General features: G+C 36.1%; 3 protein-coding genes and 1 pseudogene across 5 annotated transcripts; 3 read left to right on the plus strand and 1 right to left on the minus strand.

Annotated features, from left to right (window-relative positions):
- The first annotated feature begins 767 nt into the window (after nt 1-767).
- LOC147509234 (uncharacterized) lies at nt 768-2,549 on the plus strand. The gene is made up of 5 exons (XM_086597743.1): nt 768-873; nt 962-1,528; nt 1,625-1,755; nt 1,826-1,909; nt 2,013-2,549. The coding sequence occupies exons 1-5, from the start codon at nt 768-770 to the stop codon at nt 2,547-2,549; spliced, it is 1,425 nt and encodes a 474-aa protein (XP_086453869.1).
- A 6,819-nt stretch (nt 2,550-9,368) lies between these two features.
- Nucleotides 9,369-10,019, plus strand: LOC147509235 (uncharacterized). The gene has a single exon (XM_086597744.1). It carries the CDS (start codon nt 9,369-9,371, stop codon nt 10,017-10,019), a length of 651 nt encoding a protein of 216 aa, XP_086453870.1.
- Nucleotides 10,020-12,387: 2,368 nt separating this feature from the next.
- On the minus strand, nt 12,388-21,750 carry VHA-A (vacuolar ATP synthase subunit A). 2 transcript variants are annotated; one of them, XM_086601564.1, is made up of 21 exons: nt 21,616-21,750; nt 21,423-21,520; nt 21,216-21,342; nt 21,080-21,135; nt 20,938-20,994; nt 20,705-20,816; nt 20,561-20,598; nt 20,341-20,442; nt 19,533-19,589; nt 19,353-19,424; nt 19,150-19,251; nt 18,981-19,043; nt 18,753-18,885; nt 17,275-17,381; nt 15,688-15,882; nt 14,696-14,782; nt 14,455-14,559; nt 14,142-14,239; nt 13,944-14,022; nt 12,874-12,962; nt 12,388-12,770 (listed from the first exon to the last, which is right to left on the minus strand). In XM_086601564.1, exons 2-21 carry the CDS (start codon nt 21,498-21,500, stop codon nt 12,656-12,658), a joined length of 1,872 nt encoding a protein of 623 aa, XP_086457690.1. In that variant the 5' UTR covers nt 21,501-21,520; nt 21,616-21,750; the 3' UTR covers nt 12,388-12,655. The 2 variants fall into 2 exon arrangements, with proteins under 2 accessions (XP_086457690.1, XP_086457689.1); XM_086601563.1 differs by having other exon boundaries at nt 21,423-21,529; nt 21,616-21,748.
- Nucleotides 17,571-18,521, plus strand: LOC147509237 (protein TIC 20-II, chloroplastic pseudogene; annotated as a pseudogene). The gene has a single exon (XR_015218444.1). The product of XR_015218444.1 is annotated as a protein TIC 20-II, chloroplastic pseudogene (transcript).
- Nucleotides 21,751-27,575: the final 5,825 nt, after the last annotated feature.

The following is a 27,575-nucleotide window of genomic DNA, read 5'->3' on the forward strand; positions in this document are numbered from 1 at the left end:
TCGATAATTCCAAAATTTCAAATAAACTATGCCAACGTATACCACCCCATTGGAGAGAGTTTTTTTATGCTTGGAGTGTAAACTTTACACTTTATACAGTTTACACCCCCCATTGGAGATGCCCTTATTAAGGTTTAACTGTTTTCCACATCTCCCTCTTATTTCTTAGGTTGAGTCCAATGGCATTGTATCCCCGCAAAAGTAGAGTGAAAACAGGCAGAAATCACTCTCTATCTAGACATTACCTTGTATATATACAGAGTGATTTTGATAAATAGAGAGTACAAACCATGCCACTTGATTTGGCTCAATTTGCAAACATATCCAAATCACGCAAGAAACTGTAATTCATTTGGCGCCAGTTGAATTGGCTTAAAATGGACTGTATCCCCACCAAATCACATGTGAATTATTCTTCAACGAATTACTCAAAACCATAGTTCACAATTTCAAAATCGTCGGAATTCTGACAAATCGAAAAATCGGAATTCCGGGTATTTCGGGTGATGTATCGAAATTTGCAATTTTGGAGTAATTCGTTTCGATGTTGTTTCGTTTATTTGAAAAACCGAAATATCCACCGGAATTCCGACATTTCGTTCAGAATCATGAACACTTACCATACTACACTTATGTGTGATGGTTGGACAGGGCCCACTAGGAAGAATATCATGAACTTTATGGTATATTGTGATGGGCAGACCGTCTTCCACACCTCAAAGGAGGTGTCAGGGCATTGTAAAGACCATATTTTCATACTTACACATATGAAGGAGGTGATTAATATGATAGGGAAAGAGTACGTTGTTCAAGTTATTACAGGCAATGGGAGCAACTACAAGAAAGTTGGAGAAGTGATTATGGCTACTCCTGGTAAATATGTTTAAATTATAATTGATATAGATTTTTGTTAATCTATTGCAATTGCTTATAAACACTTATTTTGTGTTTTCAATTTCAGGTTACAATTTGTTTTGGACGCCTTGTGCTACGCATTGTATTGACTTAATCTTGAAGGAGTTGGGTAGAAAAACAGCTGTGAAGAAAAATGTTGAGCGAGCTAGGGAGGTCACAACCTACATTTACAATCATCCTCAAGTTCTTGATTTGATGCGGGCTAAGTGTGATGGAGAACTTGTGAGACCAGGGCCTACGAGATTTGCAAGCAATTACATTGCTTTGAAGTGCATGGTGGAAAAAATGGACAAGCTAAGAGAGATGTTTACATCACCTAATTGGTTGGCGCTTAAAGGAAGAAAACCATCAATGATGCCACTTAAGGTTGAGGATACCATAGCTGATAAGTCATTTTGGAGGAAGATAAAGACGCTTGTTAGAGTTTTTAAACCTTTGGTAAAGGTTTTGAGATTAGTGGATGGTGATGAAAAGCCTACCATGGGATATTTGCATGCTGCAATGGAGCAGATCAGATGTGAAGTGCAGAGGGCAACCAAATATCATTCTTGGATCTTGTGTATTATTGACCGGAGATGGGAAAAACAATTGTCACATGTTTTGCACAAGGATGGTAAGCAATTATAGGTTTTGAGTTCTTTATTTATAATGAATGAAAAATATATTTTGGAGTTTTCTATCTCATATTGAATGCGTATGTGTTTCTCAGCTTATTATCTAAATCCAAGCGAGCAATATAGTAATGATTTGGCAAACCGGGGGGATTTGATATATGCTTTGCAAGTAGTGATTGCAAAGTTGGTTGCTGAACCTGCAAAACAAGCAAAGTGCATGATCGAGGTAAGAAAGAAATGAAACATGCTACTTTATTACTTGCCTTTACTTTTAAATATTTACAAGTGATATACAGTTAAAGGCCTTTTTGGATGCAAATGGTTCCTTTGGTACACTAGCCGCTATGCATGGCAGGAGTTCAACTCAACCGGGTAAGCGTGTAGGTTTTAAATAAAAATTGTGGTGTTTAGCTTTGTATTAAAGCTTTACTAAAGTCATGTAAATGAATATATGCACCTGATTGGTGGTTTTCATATGGGAAGGATGCACCTAATCTCAGGGAAGTAGCCATTCAAATTTTATCTCAAACGTGTTCGTCATCTGGGTGTGAGCGAAACTGGAGCACGTTTAGGATAATCCATTCGAAGAAAAGGAACACCATGAATGATGAAACTCTACATGACTTTGTTTATGTGCATTACAACTTGAGGTTGAAGATGAAACACTTGAAAAGAGTAAAGGAGCAAGATGGCCCGATTGATCTACATCATTACTTTGCTGAGTCTGAAGTCGAGGACCCTTGGTTCGAGTGGATTAGAAATCCCCCTCCACTACCTGACTTAGATAGTGAGGACGGCTTACCTGACCCCCTCATTGCACAGATGTTAGGAGAGGATATAAGGAACCACGCACCCCTACCAAATCGACATCGCTTTGATTGGGAAGAAGAACAACAACCACCTAATGACACCATTGGAGATTATCATGATTACACTGATGATGAAATATTTAATTCCAATGGGGAACCAGATAATAATATCATTGGTGATTCAAGTGATGATAATGGTGGTGGTGGGTGATAAACGTAAAAATTGAATAATTCTACCTACGAATAAATGATAAAATTCAAACGCAAGTAAAACTAAACTTATACGAAGACAGTGTTTATCAAAGATTTCTACTCTCGATACTATTGAAGTAGAGTTGGAATAGAAGATTCGTTCCACTCCTAGTTCTTTAGCATTCAAGTTTTCTATAATTGTGAATCTATCCAAAGTCTAACGAGAGTTTTACGAAGGGAATTCTAAGAACAAGATACTAACTATAATGATTCAACTACGAAATGTTACGGGATACTAAGGTTTGAATCTAGAATAAGAATTAGGGGGGAATTGAATCCACCTTGAATCCAACTTAATAGACTAGCATAGATTATTGTAATCCAATTCTTACGTTCTTACGGTAAGAATTGGTCGTTCTAATCCCTAATTATACATGGCATCTCTACCAATTCATAACTAGCATGTGAAGACGTCCACCCATTCTCATGGCAAATCAACGACTTTCTAGAATGGAATAGACTCTTACAACGATTCTACACTACACAATCAAGTTTTCATCAAGGTTTTCATCAAACCCTCTAATGGAGGTTTAGCCTTGATTTATCAAACTATCATTTCCAATTGAATTAAAACTAGACATCATATAAAGACTCTAACTTTACTAATTTAACTAATCAATAGATTCAAATCTAAATTAACAACTAAGAAGTGAAATTGATAACTAAATAATTAAAACTAGAGTATGATTAACTAATTAGCAATTGAAGACAACTAATTTATGAATTTAACAATACTAAAACTAAACAAGAATTGAATCAATAAACTAAATCGGAATTAAAGATGACTACTTTATTATAAAACTAAATGTGATTCTAAATTAATCATTTACTTGTTTTAACTAATCTATTGCAAAGTAAAAACTAGATCTAAAATAATAATTGAAAACTAATTAATTGAAAAAAACTCAAAACTAGATCTAAAATATTCTCTAATGGCTATTTTCTATCCTAAGCTAATTGATACTTAAGAGCTAAGTTTTGTGTGTGTAAATGGAGGAGACCAGATCCACATTTTTGTGCATGGGCTGAGGGTCCATGTTTTGGGCCGGAAAATCGAGCCCAAAACCCAATTTCTTCAGTCCACAGGGCCCTTTTCAGCTGGCTTTGACTTCAATAGGCTTTTCGTCCACTTCTGCTCCTCTGATTGGGTCAAGGTTTGGACCATTGGAAATCTCTTCTCGATCTGGTCATTTTAACATAAGGTACACCCAATTCCGAGGCCTGAGTCCAAAGATACGATCTTTGAAAATTCTGCTGACTTTTTGTGTGCTGTTTCTGCCCATCTTGGCATTTAATCACATAACTTCTTAGCAACCAACCCTTGCTTCTTTATATCGCCAAAGTGACACATTTATGTACATAATTGACTTCAATTCCTGAAATACATAAAAACATGTAATTAGTATTAACTCTTATTTATTACTCGCATTATTGGTCTAAAAGGATTATTGTTAAGGGGTTAAAAGTTAAAACTACAGTTTTGGGCTCTTATCAGTGGGCAGGGCGATGATGATGATGATGTGATGCTGGTGGTGATGATGGTGGTGGTGGCGGTGGTGGTGGTCTTACTGAGGATGCATATCAATTGTATCGGCGATATGACAGGGATGCAGATTTTGACCCTTTCAATGGTGATGGTGAGAGGCGCATGGAAGGAACTAGACGAGTTTCTAGGAGTCACCAGAGAACTAGGAGAGCACAACCCGGTGGAGCAAGTTAAGTGATAATTCTTCTTATTACGGGAACTACTCGAGTGAAAGTAGTGCTGCCTCTTCCTATTATCGCTATCCTTCTAGGCAAGAGAGCGAGCCGCCATATCATTCCCCTTCTGGTCAAGAGATCGAGTCGTATCATTTCCAACCACATCAGGAGATGGGCCACCAGTATGCAGTGTTTGAGGTATTTATAAAGTTTATTTCCAAATTTGTTTACATTTCAAATCATTTATTTTTCTAATATACCAATACTTGATTTTGATTTTTCTTAGGAGCCTTTGTCTACTAGTGAGTCGGGTTTTGTGAAGGTAGGAGAAATTTGGTCTCCGACTGCTGTTGTTCAATACGATGGGTATCCCATCATTGGGTACCTACTTTAGATGGGCACCTACCTTACTCAAAGTTCTTATGATCAATATGTGTATAATCATAACTGGCGTTCATGAAAACTATGAGTTGGGAGCAATATTGCACTCAATTAATTTATTCTCATATGAAAGCGCATAACTATGTATTATGAGATTTGTGTTAGTTTAAACTATGCTTCTAATTAGACTTTTGAACTTAGACTTAGGTTTTGGAATTATGTTTCTAATGGATGTTGGGAGACATTTGGACTTGGACTTTTGAAGACATTTGGGTTGTAATAATTTTTCATATCTTAGACTTCTTTGTTATTTTGTAACTTTGTATTTTAGGTTACGTATGTTTGGCTATATATGTTTGTTAGTATAGTAAATAGTTTTGTATTTTGTATTTTGTATGAATTTATGACAGGTTTATAGCGTGTAACGTGAAATTTACAGGGTAGACTATGTTGGAAGTTTTTGTGGCTATGCATGTATGTATGATTGTATGTTTGTTAGTTTATGACGTGTATGAATTTATAACAGGTTTATGAAGTATAATGTGAAATTTACAAGGGAGACTGTCGAAATTTTTGTAGCGTTTTATTAACTTTATGGTTATTTTGAGCCTTCAAATGTTGTAAACTAATTTTCAAAAAATTTGGAAGTCGCTTGGGGAAAAAAATGGACCTAAGACATGAAAAAAAAAAATTGACTTGACTACTTGGTAATTTGTATTTTTAATTTTTATTTGTTGGTTAAAATTTAACCAACAAATTAAATTGATTTGCAATTTAATTAAAAATCCATTGAATATTTATTTGTTTAAAATTAATTGCTCATGTATTTTTATTTCATTTTCATTTTTATTTAATGTTTAAATGAACATAAAATGATAAAAGATGAATAAAAAATATTTTAATTCCGGCCATGTATAATTTTCTGGTGAAAATGAGGACCTTGTAAATTTTGATACATCTTTTTCGATTTGTCAGAATTCCGACGATTTCGGAATCATTAAGTATGGTCCAAAATCCAAACCATTGGTCACAAAAACCTACTCTCTATCCTCAAAACACGGTTTTTTCTAGGGTTGTCAATGGACCGGGCTAGGCCCGAAGCCCGATTGGATCCGAACCGATAACATAGGGACTTAGACTTAAAATTAGGCCCGATAGCCTTAATGGGACAGTTCTTGACACACCTATGTCCGGTCCGTTAGTGGCTCGACCCGACATTTTGATACTTGTAGTTGTATTTTTTATTTGTTTTTAAGCTTTAAGAGTATTAGTTTAGGTTAAACAAAGTTAGAACAAATAGAATGTGTAGTCTGTTGGATAACTTTCTAGTTGCCAGACATGAGATATTTCGGACATGGACTAGGCCCGATCAGTCTTGGGTTCGAAAAGAATTAGGCCGGGCGGGGCTTGGACTTAGCAAAACTGTAATCGGACCAGGCCTAAACATACCTAGGTCCGGCTAGAATCCGGCCCGTTGACAGCCCTAGTTTTTTCCAGTTTTAGAGATATGAAGTCATTCGGAATTTTGGAATTCTCAGAATTCTGACAAATCCAAAAACCGAAATTTATTATATTTCGACCCTATTACATTTGGAATTTCGGATGATTTCAAAATTTCAGATATTTCGACTCTATATTCGGAATTCTGGTTTTTTGAAAAACCGAAATTTCAAACGGAATTTCAAAGTTTCGTTCAGAATCACGAACTATGTATGAAGTACAGGACCAGTGTAGTATACTCCCAACATAGACCATATTATACTGTAGGACCAGTGTAGTATACTCCCAACATAGACCATATTATACTGTAGGAAGTTGAAGGGGCCATTTGTTTTTGCCTCTTATATGATGTCTTATAACCTCTTATAAGATGTGGCCCAGTGATTTTTAGCATTTTTTTGGTTTGTTTTTTGCCTCTTATAAGAGGCATTCTATTAGAAATGTCTTATAAGAGGCATGATTTCTGTAAGTACCAAAATTGGATCTACTACAATTTTGTAAGGGGCTATTTGTTTTTTTGGGTTAAGTTATATATAAGAGGGTCTTATAAGACCATGTGTTATAAGAGGGTCTTATAAGATGGTCTTATAAAGTGGTTTGTTTTTTATTTTAAGTTCCTCTTATAAGCACTTGTAAAAATAGAAAAAACAAATACATGACATCTTATAGATGGTTATTTGACAAATATAACCCTACTTTACATCATATTTAACTTGAATATATTAATTTGAAACAAACGTATAGTTTGATTTTCGATTTCAAATCAATTTTGATAATTAGAATATCGATTTTAGGAAACTACCTTAATTGGCGGCGGTGGTGGTAGTGGTCTTAATAGCATGGCGGTGGTGGTAGTGGAGGTGATGATATTGGTTTTAATAGCACGGTGATGGTGGTGGTAGTAAAAGTGGTGGATGTCTTAATAGCACGGTGGTGGTGGTGGTAGTGGAGGTGATGATATTGGTCTTAATAGTACGGTGATAGTGGTGGTGGTGGTGGTGGTGGTGGTGGTGGTGGTAGTGGTGGTTTTAATAGCACAGTGGTGGTGGTGGTGGTGGTGGTGGTAGTGGTTGTGGTGATGGTGGTGGTGGTAGTGGCGGCAGTGGTGGTGGTGGTGGTAACCGGTGGTGGCTACGGTAATAGAGTTATTTGGAAAATAAAATAATGAAAAAGGAATAAGAGATAAATGAGGCTAGGGGTATATGGACGGGGGTGTTTGAGTCATTTTTCAAGTTGTAAGACTTATAGAATTGAAGTAGATCTAATTTTGGTACTTATAGAATTGGAGCCTCTTATAAGACATTTCTAGTAGAATGCCTCTTATAAGAGGCAAAAAACAAACCAAAAAAATGTCCAAAATCACTGGGCCACATCTTATAAGAGGTTATAAGACCTCAAAGTCTTATAAGAGGTAAAAACAAATGGCCCCTAAGTCTCATAAACTGGAAAAAGACGCAAACGCCCCAAGCACACTACCCTTTGCCCTCGTTCTCTCTTCTCTCTTCTGCCTTCTCTTTCTCATTTCTTTTTGCCTCCATTTTCTTCTTTTGCCACAACACTACCCCAAAGTCGCTGGCCGCCGCGACTTTACTCTTCGCCGCGGGCCGCTTCCACTCGCGACTCGCGACTCCTCCATCGGCCGCTCCAACTTCAATCTGAAAAGAAAACAGTGCGGCGATGACAAATCTTTTCTTGGTTAGAATATGAGTTCTTGAATTGTGGAAATTGGTTCACTTTGTTTGTTTAATTTGGTTATTGAATTGTGATAATTATTATACTTTGTTGGTTTGATTGATCGAGACATATTACATATTGAGAATCACGATATACCAACTCAAGTTTCAAGTCTCAACACTTCTCAAATATTGAGAACTCGATGATTTAAGAGGCTACACGACTCAAAACAGATGAAACCTTGGACATTCCAAGACTTTACATGAGGCCTTGAAGTTCACAAAGTTGCAAAAATGCATGAATTGTATTGGAGCAAGCTTTAACGGGACTTCGGTTAAGAAGGAAACGACAACACTATTATAGTCTTGACTTTTATTTTCTCTGTCACTAAAATAATAAAGAATTAAGTTTCTTTGTGGGGCATACACTTGCATTTTCGAAAAGAATATCAATACTAGTAGAAACGTCATTACCAAGGAAGGTCGAAATTTGGAAATTTTGCCCTTGAATGGAGTCAACAGCGGCTAAATCTATTATAGGTAGATAACAATATAATCCGAATTTTGGGTTACGACAATTGTGGTATCTATACAATGATAACAATATTACTTTCAGTGTTCGCTACATCAGGGACATAGTAATCTTTCTTTGAACCTAAGATCATGTTCTAATGTAGTGTGAGTTCTGATAAAATTATACACAACAAACACATTTGTTTTTTTATCACACATATACACCATTTGTTGGTTGTTCCTTGAAGATTGACAAGTAATTTCCTCTGACAATCTACAGCGGCTCTCTCCTTCAGAGTTCCATTTTGAGGTTAATATCACGAACAGTTTTCTCTTGTTCCAATCACTTGCCCATAAGCTTTTACTGCATTTCGGTCTCTAATCTTGATAGTTCCATACGAATCGCTTTAGCCAACCGACCACTTGTCAGCGCTACTGCAGCTTGTGCTTTAGTTGCAGGTTTTCATGGTTGGAACCGCCTGCTCTGCCCTGTTAAATCAAACATTTATAAGACGGTAGAATTTACTTGTGATAATATAAAGATGCACACACAGGCACATACATGTTTCTTCACATCGTAGAAAATTTACAGAAAACTATTTAAAGCACCAAGAACTGTTTTAACTCTTCAACCTTATATACATAGTTATCAATATCGTATGATACACGATACGTATCACATGATATAGGGAGCGTATCATAGGATACGAAATGATACACGATACATTCCGTATCGAGCGATACGCTTCAAATTCTTCAAATATATGAAATATCAATAAAAATTGAGTGTCTGTGTAATATTTCATTGTTGGTTTTGTTGTGGAAAAACATAGTGTTAAGGAAATGACTTGTATAGTTTTATGTGATGGATACATTGAAATGGTTATCTTTTTTATATGTAGGTCTATATAGATTCTTTTAAGTTATCATTGTTGGTGAGTCTTATTGCATTAGTAATATTGCTCAAACGTGCAAGAAGAAATACACTCCCAAGGAGAGTCCGTCAAAAGATGTGCATTTCCAAACGTAGTGGAGAAGATTTAGTTAGGGAGACTTTGAATGGTCCATCAAAACAAATTTTCCAATCTTTTAGGATGGAAAAAGAATCTTTTCAAGCATTGTGTAGTCATTTTCGAGAGAGATGGTACTTGGCCAATAGTAAACACCTACTTTTGGAAGAGAAGATGATGATGTTCTTGTTAACACTTAGTCATAACACTCGTATGACACATGTAAATTGGTTATTCCAACATTCTGGAGAAACAATTCACAAGTACTTTCATGAAGTGTTGAAAGCTATGATTTTGTTTTCCAAAGAGATGATTGTACCACCATCTTGGGATGCCCCAGTTGGAGAACTTAGAAGTTATAAGGAACTTAGAGAAGGAGCATTCAAAGGGGTTGTTGGAGCATTAGATGGCACTCTCATTCATGCAGTTATTCCTCCTAGTAAACAGACCCCTTACAAAGGAAGAGGTGGAAAAGATTGTTGGCAAAATGTGTTGGCAATTTGTGACTTCAACATGAAATTCATATATGTTGTGGCTGGATGGGAGGGGACTGCCCATGATGCTAGGGTGTTAACTACTTCAGTGTGGAATCCAGCTTTCAGGTTTCCATTACCTCCTCGAGGTAAATGTGTAGTCTTTGTTTTATTGTAATGTTATCTACAAAATTATTACTTATATATGCGTACAAAATTATCTACAAGATGATTTCTATTTTGAAACGTTGCTTGTATGTGAATTGATGTTATAAAACTAGGCGCGAAAGAAGATCATTTTGTTGAATAATGATTGGAAGTACAAGTTATGTAATGGTATGTAAAACAGGGTTATATTTGTCAAATAACCATCTATAAGATGTTGTGTGTTTCTTTTTTCTTTTTTTGTAAGTGCTTATAAGAGGAACTTAAAATAAAAAACAAACCAGTTTATAAGACCCACTTATAAGACTCTCATGTCTTATAAGACCCTCTTATAACTTAAACCCAAAAAACAAATAGGCCCGAAGTCTTTTCAGGATTAAACCAGTCTTCCAAGTTCCAATAACAATTAACTTATATATATATATATAATAGAAAGTTTCATGCCCCAAGATTACAGATAAAACGAAAACTTTAGTGATCATACTTGAGAAATAGCCAGAGAAGCCGAAACCTACAACTAATTAGTTGCAGGCAGCCTCTATATTTCTAAAACTTTGGAATTTTGAACCATAATTAACATCAAATCTTTATCACATACGTTGGATCTGAGGATCTCGATTCCAGCCTTCGACCAAACTGAGATGTGGTTGTCTGGGGCCAAATGCTGGTTGTAGTATTCAGAAACAAAGAATTTGTGGTTAAAAAATCTGGTGCTCAAATTTATTCAAAGAAAGTCGTACCATCACAAATCTGATCGACAAGAAGTAATCTTACTTGCAGCAATTCACGGGCCTTGTCATATATAGTTCTTTACTTCATTCTGTTGGCTTTGCTGGCCTGACATTAACGTCTAGACATCTAGTCTTTCTACAGATATCTTCCACGGACGCGCACAGGGACCAGGAGTTTTGTAGAGGGTACTCAAGTCGACCACGCCAGTGAGAAGCTCATTTTGTTTCAGTAAAACATTACAACGAAAACTCAAAATGATGATTTTTTTTTTCTCTATTACCCTTTTGTAATTATAAATGATTAATAACTACTGAAATTCGCTTATTGAAGTAAGTTACAAAATTAACTAACAGTCATTTTATGTCAATTTTTCTTTGTATTCACAATCTAACTAGTGTATTAATCTGTAATCTGATTTACACTTTGTGAGTTAACAATGAATTGATCAAGGTTAAGAGGTTTGTCCAGTGACTGATATTAGTGACATTAAAACATTTAAAAGTGTAAGAAACCAACACCATAGTATAAATAATTAAATATTAACTTTGATTGGAAATTTGAGGGACCCTCAGTCTCACACCTGTGGGCCCTGTTAGCAATTCGGAATACGGCAAAAATTCGGTACGAAAATAATTTGAGAATTGTTCGGTGATTCAAAAAAACAGTACAGTCAAATAGTCAAATATTCGGTCAAAAATTTGCAATATGGCAATTATACGGTGTTTAATTAATACGCGTTTTAAACGTTTGGTTGCAAAAATTCGTGATATTATATTAGTAAATATTAATAATAGTTGTCATTCTTTACAACATAACAAACATATCTAAACAATTTAGCTACAAAAACATTAAAACCAATTGAATTGTCCACATAGATATTTTCATTTATTTGTTCTTGGATTGAAATTACCGTTCAAATTTCAAAAACACACACACACCATGACATGATAATTTAAATATTGTCCAAAAATATAAAAACAAAGCTTTTGGATTAATTTATCAGTAAAAATGTAAGAGCGAGGAACTTAAAGTAAGAGTGAAGACATAAAATATATAAAAAATAACAAAAACGCAACCGAATTTTCATTCATTTTTTTTTTTTATTTTATTTTGGAACAACAAAAATTTGTATTATACGTTTTGCCTTTCAAAAATTCGATTCGCGAATTATTTGGCGAATTACTAACAATGTCTGTGGATCCGTCCACGCACACTAACACACTAGTTCCATGAACTAGAGAGTGGAGACTGGAAGAGATTGAACTGACTATGGCTTTTGACACTCACATTGGTTGGGTTTCTATTTTGTTTTTCTTTGCGCCTTTCCTTATAGAGAGGTCAACAGAACCATAAGTCCATAACGGGACAGGCTGAAGATGAAACTGACACAGAAACCTACTCCTACTCAAGCACAGGCTCAACAAAAGACTTGATCTGTGCACTGCTTGGTTTCCTTGCAGGTGATTGACCATATGAGAACGCCGCAATCATGCAATTATACATTCTTCTGATGTATATATCTCTGTAAACAGGTCTCATCTCTTCGTGCTATCAGCAGTCCAATCAGTGATTTACCAGCTGAAGGTTTGTACTTCGTAATCATTAAAATGCTAAAAATGTGATAGCAAGAAAAAAGCCAGAAAAAGATGTTTGAGACTAAAGAATTCATTCATATCTTATTCTATAAATGTTGATAATAAATTACTCACTCTAGTTGTCTCTTATTTGACAAAAACACCTGAATAAAAAAAATTTATAAAAATACAAGTACAGACCAAATTCAGTGAAGGGCCAAAGCAAGCACAACAGTAGAAGAAGAGCCTTCCAACATGTTTCTGAGCCCAGCGACTAGAATAATATCAACTAGTATCTCAAGCTAGGAATTAGCTCTACCGCCAAAAGCACAAAGATCCTTGATCACCGAGTTTCATCTTCTAAATTTCGGAAACCGGCAGTAAGATCCTCATGAAGCTTGGTAAACTTTGCTGAAAGAGCTGCCTCTCCTTCTGCTGGGTCCTCGAATTTTTGAGACCTGTCAAAAGAAAAATCATGAGATTTGGTATTTTAAATGTGATCAGTTCGATAATACAAACAACAAAAGTAACGTTTTTCTTCCTGTCACTGTCTTCACTTACACTAGTCGGTAGAAAAGGTCACCCAACCGATGCTTGATTAGGCTGTAGGTGATCTTCTTGCCATCCATACCAGGTCCTCGTTCCACCGCCTGCAAATTAAAAAATAGAACACATTAAAAATCCCAAGTGCAACTTAAATATTTAACTTCTTGTACTACATCCCTAATGGAATCCCAGATTGTTAACTCACATACTTGATTATGATTTAGTGCAATTACATATATACTTAAAAAGAAAATCAAATTAAGACTTGCTTGCAGAAGTCATAATCAACAATGTTTAACCCATTTCTCTTCAACTCTCCCCTTCTCCTTCACTGGTTGTGAAAAGGCCATAACCAAGTTGTTCATCCCCCATTTTACTGGATCATGCGTACACTTGTCAATAGTGCATGGCAAACCTTCCTATTTCTAACATTCCCCACTTCGACATGAGGAAATGAACAAAATAAGTAAAGGTAGGTAAGAAATGAAATAGCTTTCGATGAAATTGATGTCACTTTACGCTGCTCTAGTTTATCTATTTTTACTTTTATGATTGTACGGTTGGTCAGCAGCTCGCAGCTTCGCAAACAATATACTCATTTATATATCCAGATGCATTGACAGCTCCTGACACCATAACTAGTATACTGCATGGCAGTGGGGAGTGAGCGGAACTGCGGCGGAGAGAGAGAGTTGGGTGATGCGGGGGGGGGGAGAGAGAGATGGGTGAAGGAGAAAGGTATTTGGGCGAAAAAAAAACGAGAGAAGATGAGGACAGACAGACAGAAACCAACCAAGTTGGTTTTTGTCTTGCATACCCCCCCTTCTACCAAAATCGTTCGCTCCGCTCACTAGATTATCTTATAGAGGCAAATTAAGCCGGGTTAGTAAAAGACTATATCCTTTGACTTTGTATTTGGAACTCGTACCCCTATAGCTCAACATTGGGTATAGGACTTCTGTTTGAAGAATGTCCTCTTGAGAAATAAAATATTAGGATTTCACTAAACATTGAGAAATGCCACATATAATTTCTGATAGACTTGAGAGAAACAATGGAAATGGCAGAATATACAAAGGCCTTACCTGATTAGCCAAACTATAGAAATGAATGATATTGCGCATCATCCAAACAGACTTGTAAAACGGACAGAATTTATCATATCTGTTATGTGACAAAACATAGGAGTGTATAAGGTCAAAGCTAACAGATCTGCCTCAATAGCTAAAAGGAATTTCATCAGAAAGGTGATGCACATATGAAACTGATACAGTGATACTTACGGAGTAAAAGCATTCTGAGCAAGATAGTCTTCCCTCAGAAGCTTTGCAGTTTCCAGTACGATCTTATCTGTTTCAGCTAAAGCATCTTTTCCAACAAGCTGCAAAACAAGAACAAAAGTTCACCCATCAATGATAACAGTACTTGGATGATCCATACGAAGCATGTATACAATTTACAATGTAGGAACGACAAACATACAAAGACATTTTCTCCGATCAGTAAGATGCAGTACGAAAATATGGAAAGAAGTGAAAGTAGAAATTAGGCAGCACAAGAATGTGTATAAAGGAAACTTAAATCCAGAAAACATACTTGAACAATTTCATTCAGGTCATCTTCTTGTTGTAGTACTTCACGAGCTTTTGTCCTAATGTCAATAAAATCTGGATCAAATTGCTCATAGAAGGACTCTAATGCCTGAGAATATAAAAGTTACCAAGTGAGAAGAAAACCCAAATAGTAACAATCGGGGTACTAAATGTGATTGTATTTGTAAACTAGAATAAAACAGGAACCCAAAATGTTCAATATTCAGGAAGAGAAGTAAACACACCGTTGAGTACTTTGAGTAAGAAATAAGCCAGTTTACAGAAGGAAAATGTTTCCTCTGGGCAAGCTTCTTGTCCAAACCCCAAAAGACCTGCAAAAGATTAAGTGGAAAGAAAGTAGATAAGGTATACTAACAATCAAAATTCAGAGGAAAAAAAAACTGGTGCCCAAGAGGCCAAGATTTAACTAATAACATAAGGTGCCTCATCCACTTCTCCAGTGAGACAGAAACCCGGACATGAATAGAGTGCTTCACCACCTAAAGGAGGGTGTGGTTCTCCACTCTGAGTAATATCTTAATTTTGTTAGCAAGATTGAGTCACTCAACCACAAATATTGAACAATGAAGCCTCACATGACACATCAGAAAAAGTAATTTCTAGGTTTGAAACTGAACTAAAGTGGTTCATCTATAAATAACTTCTCTTGCATTCAATAAGTGCAATGGGTCAAAAGGTCTCATCCAGAAAATAAAATAAGTATACATTGAGCCAATCCGGATAAAATATATCCTTTAATACGCTATTCCAATTGGTGGCTCTCAATTAGGGGATTAGTCAGGCACCAGTAATGAGAACTGACCAGAAAACTAATTAAGTCTTAGAGAGTGATCCACATCTTTTTATTTTCAGTATAAATCAATGACTTTTCACAGAGAAGTAATCCATCCTGTTTACATATCGAGTCAAAATAATATCTCAACACAAACAATATATATCTTATAGAGGTTCCTTTGTTTACAAATCAAGTCACAATAATATCTCAACAACAAATAACATACGTCTTATAGAAGTTCCCTTGACCTACTATTTTATTCCGGTTGTTTTCGCCAAATTAGTTCCCAAGGGGGAAAAAAAAGGATATCCCGTAGTCAGAATCACCAAGGACTTCCAAAAAAGTGATGTCAGCGACAACATATTCGAAGTTTGACACCTCTAGTATTGATAGTCAGTTAGTCTTACCCATGAAAAAAATTTAGGTGGGTGTCATGCTTACCTGGACAATACTAAGTGTTGCAGATGTAACTGGATCAGAGAAGTCTCCTCCTGGAGGCGAAACAGCACCAACAATAGTAACACTACCAGTACGTTCTGGGCCACCAAGACATTTCACTTTACCAGCACGTTCATAAAAAGAGGCTAAACGGGCGGCCAAGTATGCAGGATAACCACTATCTGCAGGCATTTCGGCCTACATAAAAAAACACATATATTCACCACATGAAGTACTAACTGTAGAAACCAAAGGGAAAACAAAATAAAAGCTTTGTAAGAAAGGCACTAGTATAAATTCTAGCGATAGAGTGATAGACACAATATAAGGAAAATCCAAGTGAAATTAAGAACCAGACCCTTGGGATGATTTGCTCGAAATCCGAAGCAAAATAACTTGGAAGGTGCTGCCTTATGTACTCTGACCTTATGTTGGACATGTCTTATGACTGTTACCACAAGAGAATAACTGCATAACTGCATTTTTTTCTTGCCTTTTGCTTGTCCTCTCTTAATCTTAAGAAACAACTCAATAAGGTAGATGAATTGATGCCCTAGGTTTAATAAAAGGCTTGTGATGTTAGAACTTGAAACATAAGTTGTTAGGGAACTAAATCTGCTCATTCTGTGCTTTCAAATATAGACTATGCCAGTATGCATGAGACTAGATCCCAACACAATTTGGAGCTAACATTTTATCCAGTGCAATCTGAAGTCTGAACCCCCAAGTAAAAGTTTAACTCCAAGTGATCATCTCAACAACCACTTGCCCCTATAAGACTGACTAATTGTCTACCTAAAGAAAGGGCCGTGTGAATAGAGTAATGGTTATTGTTACTAAAAGCGTACATTAACTCGATTGCTGTAATATAGGCTTGTCAGTAAAAGTAACACTATAGTAAATCCCATTTTTTTACTAAAAGATGAACTAACATAGGCAATGAAACCTTATTTACACCATTCACAATACTAATAAAGTAATAATTGTTTGACTCTGGATGTGAAAGATTGACAAGTCATTGGCAAATAAAGATACTTCCTATCGACATTCTCTATACCAGCAAAAGATACTGTTACTTTCTCTGAACAAAGATGACGACTTCACACAATCATTTCTTCTTCTTTAAAAGTGACTTGTGGTTATACAATGAGTGGTAATGTCCTCTTTTAAATATTTGCAAGAAAAAGAAAAAACATACTAGAAGCAAATCAAGTAAAGTATATAGTCTCCATCTTTGGTTGTTTGGGAATGAAATCCGATTTTCAGGATGCCATGGTCTCCCACACCTTAATTTGCACAAGTGAAATTCATTTTCTAATATGGTTGTTTTACTTACTTTACCTGAATTTCTAAAATAGTTCCCTACTTTCCCATATTTTCCCACCTTCCTATTTTGGTTATTATATATATATATATATATTGTTGTGGAAAGCTACTGAACAAAAAGCACTTTTATCAACTTATTGGGCACCAGGGTCAAATACATATATTTTACAGAAAGAAAACCCCTACCAGATTTATCATTTTACACCTTGTTAGGGAAGAAACATTAAAGACATCTTGCACCAAAAAAAAACAAGAGAGGCATACCAGACGCCCTGAAATTTCACGCAACGCTTCTGCCCACCGAGATGTTGAATCAGCCATCATACTGACATTGTAGCCCATATCCCGGAAGTATTCAGCAATTGTGATGCCTGGTAATATTGTATTCACACAAGTTTAAGCAAACACAATAAACCACACAACTGACTACTCCAATGGTATCACCACTTTGTGAAATCAAACATGTAATGTATTTATTTACAAATACAAGGATAACTCAGTAACCACAGATGTGAAACAGTGGCTTAAATCAACTAAAGAGCTTAACAACACCGTTTTTTTTTGCCTATATTAAACAAAATAATAAAAACCTTCTTACCGTTTTCACACTTTTACGACTCCCTTTTTCTTTCCGTTTCTTTTCAGTCCCATTTCTATATAGAATATCAGTTTACCTCTTGAACCAGTTCTCCTTCTTCATTGTTAATTTGTTTTGTTTTGTTTCAACTACAAGTAAAGTTGAGCAAAGGAAACTTTTTAAGGTAACCAAACTAACCAACCACTCTTTTCTTTCTTCTTTCTAAAAAAAATGGTTGCAACTACACTCCTTTGTTTCTCACTCCACCCATCACTACAAACCCTAAAATCCCCATTCCTATCCCATACTCCACTCCCTCACTACAAATTCCCTGCTCCCCGCATCTCACCAATCAAACTCTCCCACAAATCCTCAAACTCAAAACCCATCATCACAATGTCATCATACCAACCAGTCCCAGTAACAGAACGTCTAATTTCAGCCTGTGCCTATTTCCTCCCATTTTTCAACGGCCTACAGTACGGCCGTTACTTATTTATGAAATACCCATCACTTGGTTTATTAATAGAACCAATATTCCCATTATTAAAAGCATATAGATCAGTTACATATGCTAGTTTTGTAGCGTTTTTCATGCTTTATCTATGGGTAGTAAGGAATCCTAGTTTTAGTAAATATGTGAGGTTTAATTCAATGCAAGCTGTTGTACTAGATGCATTGTTGGCATTGCCTTTGTTGTTTCAAAGGATTTTTAGTCCTGGGAAAGGGTTGGGTTTGCAGTTGTTGGTATTTAGATGATTCAATGTTCTGCAACAGTAGGCAACTTGTCATTCCATGTTGTATAAAACCATTCTAGAAACTAAGCTCATAACTCAGAGAGTCAAACCCTGTGTATGGAAGACTTTTCTTTTATGAAAAGTAAAAAGAGTGTTTAGTATGTGTGGTACTAATCTAAAGAAGTCCATCAGATAGATCCTTCTTTTGGTCGTAGTAATATATATATTATACACCAACAATGTGCATAAACTAAACACACAAAGTTAATCAGATCAAAAGTGAACCTATTCTTTTCTTTCTTTTTTTCCAATCAATCAAAGTGAGTAAATTAATGGATTTAGTTCAAAAAAATAAAAATAATATAAAATAAAAATAAAAATAAATAATTAAATGACGAGTCACATGAGAAGCAGGAGCAAGATATTACCTGTATATATGGAGGCCTCTCGAGCAGCGACAGGCATATTAGAAGTATTAGCAACAAGTGTGGTCCTTTTCATGACAGATTCTTCACGGCCATCAGGCAATGTCATTGTTAGTTGAGGGAAATCCATAAGAACCTAGATAATAAGGTGGTCAGTATTCAACAAGTCTTACTCCTAATTACATATAATTAGTTGTTACATTTATTAATATCACAAATACTGATGCATACCTCCGCCATTTCATTTCCTCTTTCTCCACACCCCACATAAACCACAGTGTCAGAATTGGAGTACTGCATACACATACATAAAGTACAATGAGAACTCAGCAAATCACGTAAAATTTCTAAGAGCTCGAATCTCCATATGCAACACAAGTGAATAAACAAACAAACTCACCTTAGAAAGAGCTTGACTAATAACTGTTTTTCCACAACCAAATGCACCAGGTATAGCACAAGTCCCTCCAAGAACTGAAGGGAAAAGGGCATCAAGAACACGCTGCAGAAATATACAACAAAACTATCAGGAAACAATACAAATAATTTATTTAGTGAAATTGTTAATAAAAAATGATGTGATGCAGTCATTTTGCATATAACCTGCCCAGTTAGGAGAGGTGTATCAGCAGCAAGCTTGGATGCAACAGGCCTTGGTGAACGAACTGGCCAAGTCTGCCCAAGAGTAAACCCCAATTAGTGTCAGGAAAATATGTTACAGAGTATAAGTATGCGGTGGGAGCAAACTGTTTTAGTAATAAGACTGCTAAGAAAACTAGTAACCTGAAGCATGGTAACTTTCTTTTTTACACCTTGAAACTCAAGCTCTAACACTGTGTCCTGAAAAGAAAGAAAATAAAGCATGGTTAATGAAAAAACATAAAATGTTCAGACTCTATCTCAGCATGCCTAATACCTAATGCAAGACTTTCAAAAAATAGAATCTCAAACGGGTTGTCTTCAAGATATTGCTCTCAAAAGAGCATCCCAACATTGCGCATATTGAGGGGGAAAATTGGTGCGCCATGGGGAATGCCTCTTGTAATTGTGTGATTGTTTGTTTCATTGTAAGGGAGGTAAAGATAGTGAAGTCTTCCATCTACCACTCATTGTACAGATCCCTATCTTTCAAAAACATCGGAGGATTAAGAGAGAGCACAGAATAATTTGCAGAGCATATACAAAATCACCCAACCTGGTAGACCAGTGAAAAAATATCCATATCCAGAGCCACGAATTAGTATCCAATGATGCATGAGAATCAGAAAGGACATACTCCATCTGATTAACAAATGCCTATATGCAACTCCATTCAGCCACTTTCTAAATAAAAGTAAAGAAAATACAAGTGCTCATACCTCTATAATAAGAAAACATGTTATCAACAAGAAATTAGAACAAGTGGGTTTATAGAGATTACTTTGACCAATTTTTCTTGGTTAAAAGTTTTATTTAGTATTAATTTGATTGACTTCGATAACAGCTACAAGCCCAAAGCAGCTAGTTGAACCTAATGATGCATATGATGGGCCCATCACAAACTTCAATAAATTGCAAGATAAATGGAAAAAAAAAAACAAAAAAAACATACATTTAGTGAGTATTGACCCGCTGGGGCAATGTATGTGATTTTCCCCATCAAAGCCGGAGGAAGCGCAATATGATGCTGCATCAAACTGTTCTCAAAAACAGTCTGCAAAAAAAAGGAAAGTAAGACATGGACTTAGAAACAAATTAATGCCCGTATATAACTGGACTATCATGCCCTAGAGGACACCTGTCCTAAATAAGTCTAGTGTTATTAAGCTTACAGCGTACAAGTCTCCGCCTGTTAGAAGATCTCCCTCGCCTGCAACCAGACAAATATAAGGAATAGACCAAAACAAGTATTTCCACTCCCTACCATCTTTGCAAGCATAGATTGTAAACAATTAACCATCATAATTATGCACTACCTATTTTTTTAGGTTGGAACTCCCACAGAGTATCTTTGTCAAGGGCTGGGACAGAAACACCACGAGGAATGTAGACATCACCAGATAACCTAGCAATTGTTTTCAAAGGCCTCTGTGTTGAACCAGAGAGCAGAGCAACTCATTAGCAATGCTGACTTGATAATTTGCAAGTTGCAACAACATTGGGTAGGTTCACTTGAAAATGTTTGACTAATAGATTAGTTACAACAGACCTGGATACCATCAAAAATGTTTCCCAAAATTCCAGGTCCCAACTCGACAGAAAGAGGCTACAACGGAAAAAAAAAAACTCATAATAAGATTGCATAGTGTAAAGAAACTCTATCTAATCACAAAGAGAAGCTATTACAATACCTTGTGTGTTCGTAAAACAGGGTCATTCACCATCAAACCCGCTGTTTCTTCATAAACTACAAAGGACAGAAAACATGAGTTTAATTTTTAAGCAATTAACAACAGACGAACACACAATAGTTATGATGATAGAAACCTTGAATGGTAGCAGAATCTCCTTCCAAACGAATGATTTCCCCAATAAGTTTATCATAACCAACACGTACAAGTTCGTACATAGCAGCGCCTCCCATTCCATCTGCAACCACCACTGGCCCAGATACCTATCAAAAGTTTTTTTTTTACCTTTCAAAATTGACATCTAATAATGCAACAAATTATATGAAATAAGAATCGAAATTACCTTGCGAACGTAACCATATTCGCTTTCCTTCTCAGCATCTTCAAAAGTAGTCATTCGAGCTCCAGATACCGTCGGCATTTTGGCAAAATTTCAAAGATCTGAAATTACTATTATTATTATTATTATTATTATTAGTTTATCAAATATAAAAACAATTTGATTAATGAAAATAAAAACCCGTAATAAGTTTTACCTGACTAATGATTCGGAGTGGGAGAAATGGGCAATTTGAAGTTTGAGAAGAACGAAACCAAGATCCGAATGAACAAGAGAGAGAAAAAGATATTTATAGGGTCTGATGGCTAATATCTTATCGTATGCTCTCGTGTGTGGCTTTGTGGAGTGTGGGACAAATTTAGATGCAAGGAGATTTGGTTTGTTGTGTGTATCTCTAGGAAATTAAGGAGATCGGAGGGTATAAGTGGGTGTCTGTTTTACTAGCCTTTCGCTACTTAGTAGTAGTACACTGAGGAGGGTGTGTAGACTTTTGGAATTGCAATCAGGAGAAACTAAACTAAGGGTGTGTTTGTTAATTGGCAAACTTCTAGTGGGAAAATATAAGATTTGCAAGTGTTTTCCCACTATAAATTTGCTTGGGAAATCTATAAATGGGGAAAATTTTAGTTTCTTGTTTGTTTGTTTGCAAAAATTTATAGTGGGAAAATATAAGATTTGTGTTTGCTGCTAGTGTTTGTTTACATGGTTTTTCTAAGCAAATGATATTTCAATTTTTGGAGATATTTTTTGGTTTTCAAACTCAATAAAGTATAACAAAAAATTAAATAAAATACAAATTAAATAAAATAAAATAAAATACAATACAACTCAACTTTAATAGTATCCACTACACGCACACAAAGACTCAACAAGAACACACAATAAAATATCCAAAAGTAACATCAATGTCACTTAACAATAATATATCGGTCCACCACTTAACAACAATCCCACAAAAACATATAGTTCAAACATAGAAATAAACCAAAAAACAAGGTTGAATCAACGTCAAGCTTGTTCTAGCCTCCTAAACAACCATGAAGTCTTGATATCCTCTTTAATTTAATAAGCCTATCATTGTGCCAAGTCAAGTTTAACCTTTAAGGAAAGATTTGTGCAAAATTACTTGGTTCATGCCCATGCTCCGGGATCATGAATTCGGGTTCCAAAAGATTTGGCAAGATCGTGGAATTAGACCATGCATTTTGCATTTCATTTAAAACACCATCCTCACATTGCTTCAAATCATGAAAGAAAGACATTCCCAATAGATCATTGAAGTATTGCCAATATCCTCAGCAGTTAAGATCTTGGATTATAGCTTATGGCTATCCATAATTGGATTAACTTCTCCTTCTTTATCTCATAGCTCTTGGGAAATACCGAAAGCAAAGATGCAAAACACGGCTTTAAGTGTGTTGGCAAATGATTATAACTCAACCTCAAGTAGGTAAAATTCAAGATTCACCTTCACAAATATTCCAGAGCTCACTCTCTTTCACAAACAACCACTCCCTTTCCTTTCTTTTGAAGCGATTAGACTTCCTATTGTCTTTGCAGCTAAAGGAACACCACCACATTTCTTCACAATTTGCTTTGGATGATGTTCTTTTCTTCACCATAGCCAAACGCGTTGTTTGAACAAACCCCAACAATCTTCGCCCCGACAAACCCACCAATTAAGCTTGCGGTTGTGCTCATGATTGTTGTATCCTTTTTACTACTGGTAGTTACTATAACTTTGCTTCCCTTTGGCACCAACTTTTCAAAGAACTTGCTGATTCATTCGATCGATCGATCGTTCGCTCCATACGCCGCCTAAGACAAGTAAGTATCTCTTCCCATTCAATGAATCCCAAAGTTGTGGATCGCAGAGTATCCATCACAAGTGTCGATTTCCTTTTTAGTGGGTGACTCTATAATTGACTTTAAAAGCCTTCCAACATCGGAAGTCATCCGACACGCAGACCTCCATAACTACTGCTTCTATGGTAAAGGTATGCCTTTGATGGAAGTAGTCCGCACTCGCACACCAAATGAAGCACGCAGGAAAAACATGAAATATTGGCTCACATCAATATTGATTACCTTTTCGAAAAACAAATGGTGAGGATAGGCAATACTTTAGGAATAACGTAATACCAAGATCGATAAGTTTATTTTTCTTCTATTTTTTTCCTTTAAAACAAACATCCATCAATCACCTAACATGTGTAATTACGCATCATAGGCCAAAAGATGTTGAATAATCCAATTTAAATTAAGCTTTGAGAGGTAGATGATTGTTACGGACTTATGCCCACACGTCAAGTTTTAATATTCACAGATTAGTATACGTAGAAGAAAAATAATATACCAGAACCAGTATTCAAATCTCAAGGCATCAAACCGACCTTTGAAGTCTGAAGAAGGACGAAATCATCTTTGCTAGTTTCTAATTTTTAATGAGAGAACACGAGTCCATATACATCTAATACTCGTCAATCAATCACGTTGTAAAAGACAGTAATCATGATTGAATTTTCTAAAAGTACAAGGCAGATAAAATCATCTCGATAACGGTAACGCGTGTCTTATGTAGAAAATTTACCCAAAGCAGAGAGATTTGGCAGTAATAGTGAAAAAAAAGATTGAGAAAAGAGAGGAGAGATAAGAGATGAGAGCCGAGAGAGAGTATACGAAAAAGAGAAGTTGATGAGAGGCGGAAGAGAGAGAGAGAGAAGAGATCGAGTGGGAAAGTTGTTTCTATTTGCAGTGAGAAAGAGAGGAGAGATCGAGAAGGAGAGTTGTTTCTATTTTCCTATCGTGGGAAAATACCGGGTGACTAATTCAACTTTGGGGGGAGGTGTTTTCTATTTTCCCACTTCTAGTGGGATAATTTGATTTGCCGGCTAATTCCAAATAGTGTTTGCCAGGGCCCTTAAATACACCCAAACACTGACAAATGGTGCTTTTAGTGGGAAAATACAATTAGCCACCCCCATTTGCCAGTTAACAAACACACCCTAAATGTTTAGCTTTGTTTGTGTGTATCATCAAGAGGTTGATTTTTTTTTTCTAATTCAAAAAATATATTTATTGATATGAAAAATAAATCAAACAAATGATTTAGAGGCCAAGTGAGTTAGCTCCTTCTCAACAACAGACTCAATCATCCTAAACACATATTCGTGAGAACAAGTGTCATCACATTGTTGTTTAATACTTTCTGCACTCTCCTAAGCAATCCAACCGCATCTGCCGCCAAAAAACCAAATGTATCAAATGCAAACGGGACGAAACAATGTTGGTTAGCCATGCACGCTCCTTTATGTTTCTCTACCTTAGTTGTAGCTACACTAAAAGCTATTTGCCATATTCCAAAAAGTCTATTACCAAAACCAACAAAAAGAGATACCTTTGTGACATCAACACATGCATGTTTTCCATCAAACCAATTATATATTGAGATATCTACAAGGCAAAACGTCAATCTACTTTCTCTAAGGTCAATGAGGAAATTGACAGGATCCTCATTTTTCACTTGTATACTAGCACGCCATACCTCATCATATAAAATGTTATGTACATGATCATGCATGTATTTAAACTTAACCCTAGAATATGCTTACATTGCGTTGCATGATCTCCAAAAGCGTCAAGACAGCTCTTCATACACACAGGACATCGATCACCATTAGTATACAAAAGGATCATGAGGCAATAATGAATAATAGCCCGATACTCAACCAACGACATACGTTGTCCAAGACCATCCATATGAATAGCAAAGAGCGAGAAAGTCATTGGCATGTCCAGACAATACATAACTAATAACAACTTTATGACAATCTGGCAAGTTAAATTTCCTCTCAAGTCTTGTAATAATTAATCTTACCGTAGTAGGCCTCCACCAAGACATTTTGTGGCTTGTTTGGGGCTCGAGGTTAGAATACTAATAAGGTCAAAATCAGGAAGACATATACACATTATAACGCCATGCAAAAAAAATGAGTAAAAAAAAATCCTTCTATGACATCTACGGAGTTTAGAAAAGAGAAATTTTCAATGGCAATATAAGCCAACATATAAGCCTTTAGCAACATCGCTAGTCTTGTGGACCTGCTAATCTTTTCAAGAAAATGCCTAAGGAAATTATACTCTGTGAGATGAGATATCTCGCTTCTTCAACCAGGGAGTTTTCTCGTGACGATGCACAATGCAATAAGTTGAGTCTAAAGATTAATTGAAGATATGGAGACACCCCCACCGCATTAATGCTAGAGGCATTCCTATATGGTGTGTATATGTTAGGCTAAATGGTGTCATGATCCTCAAAGTCCTTGATTGCTTGCAAATAGGATCTAACTATGACACAGATGACTTCCTCATCTAACACCACCTTGCCCTTCAAAGGATTTGCATGGACATACTTAGACCACTTTATACATGTTTTTTTTTTTATGGTTCTCTTGCTAATGTAGGGAGGAGGTCGTGAATATCATATCCAATTTATGCAATTGATTGTTCTACCAGCTTGGTGGAGTCTCGCTCATATTGGTATGTAAAGTACACACCATTAAAATAAGTGTCACTCTCAAGCACTCTGACCAAATCAGTCACCCTTTACATCGTGTCAATAACTAGAATTTGATCATATTGGCTTAGGTATTTGGAAACTCTAAATAGTGTTTGTGATTGTAATTATTTTGTGCATTAAGATGACACAAGACACCTAGACTTATTAAAAAAATTGAGAAAAAACATGATCAAGTAGTGTATTATCATAAAAAGGGAAAGGATGAACCACTCATCATTAGTATTACCAAAATGTTATATACATAGTACCTAAAGAGTAGAGACTTGTAAACTTATTATATATATGTGTGTGTGCGTGCGCACCTTATAAATATATTTTCCTTTTATAAGTTTGCTAATTCAAATATTTTAATAAATTTGTTGTGAATGAAATTCTACATTGTAATTGTAACGACCGTATTTGTAATATATATATATATTTATTAATTTATTTAAAATTTGTTGGATTGGATTTGGGATATGTGGGCCTGATTTCTGGGCCCGAGTTTGTATTGGGCTTAGGTTTCAAACCCAAGTATATATTCATATTTTTTTTTCAGAGAATAAGATTTTTAGATAAAAATAAAATAAAATGGAAACGGAGATAAGGAAACTCGATTGCTAGAGAGTGGAGCGCAACGATTCGGACTATGATGGATTCGTGGAGCTTTTAATACATGTGAGTAGTTATGTTTTTCTTTTTCATCGAAACTAGTTTTAAGTCTACGAATAAAAACCTTTACTGCCGAGTGTTTCCGATCAGTTTTTCTACTTATTTATTTATGTCGATAGTTTTTAGTTTTTATTGAGAACTGTTGGAATCCGTAATTGAACTGTTGGAACTCGGAAGAGGTCGGTAATGGTTGCGCGAGCCCCAAACATCGTCCTGTCCTGTATATTTATTCTGGAACCGTATGTTGTTGTGTTGATATATGGTTTTGAACTATTGTATTATGTTATGGATGGGGTAAACTATTGGTGGTATGGGAAGATTGTTGGTTTGATGTTTGGGTGATGTCGGGGCTGTTGAAGCTTGGAAATGGCATTAATGGCGTCGAACGCCATTGGTGAGCAGTGAGGGTTTTTAGGTTTTGAGTATACCCTAAAGTTTTGGTTGTTGATGGGGATCAAAACTCAATTGTTTGGTGATGATTGTGGGCTGGACAATGGTGTGGCTGAAGCTCCGGAGGAGCGTTAATGGCACTGACCGCGAATTTTGAGGAGTGGGGAAATCGAGTTTTGTTGGTATCGGAAGTTGGGGTTTTTCACGAGGGTCAAAACCGCTGGGTTGAAAAGGGGGAAGGAGGAGAGTTGGCGGCCGGAATTTGAGCTGGTGGTGGAGGAGAAGCGCTGGAGGTGAGGGAGACGTCCTGGTTCTATTCCTGGTTGGGTTTGGACCGGACCAGTTTGGTTTAGTTCTATTTTGTTTGGTTGGGCCTAAACATTAGTTAGTGGTTTGGGCCATTTTCAAATTTGGTTTTGGGCTAGTTTCTATTTTGTTTTGGGCCGAAATCTACTAGTTGGCTTGGGCCTTAGTTGGTTTTTTTTTGGGCCCGATTTATTTTTTTTTGTTTATTTGGGCCAGTTTCTAATTTGGTT

Source organism: Coptis chinensis, chromosome 3, assembly GCF_015680905.1.
Source record: "Coptis chinensis isolate HL-2020 chromosome 3, ASM1568090v1, whole genome shotgun sequence".
Taxonomy (NCBI): domain Eukaryota; kingdom Viridiplantae; phylum Streptophyta; class Magnoliopsida; order Ranunculales; family Ranunculaceae; genus Coptis; species Coptis chinensis.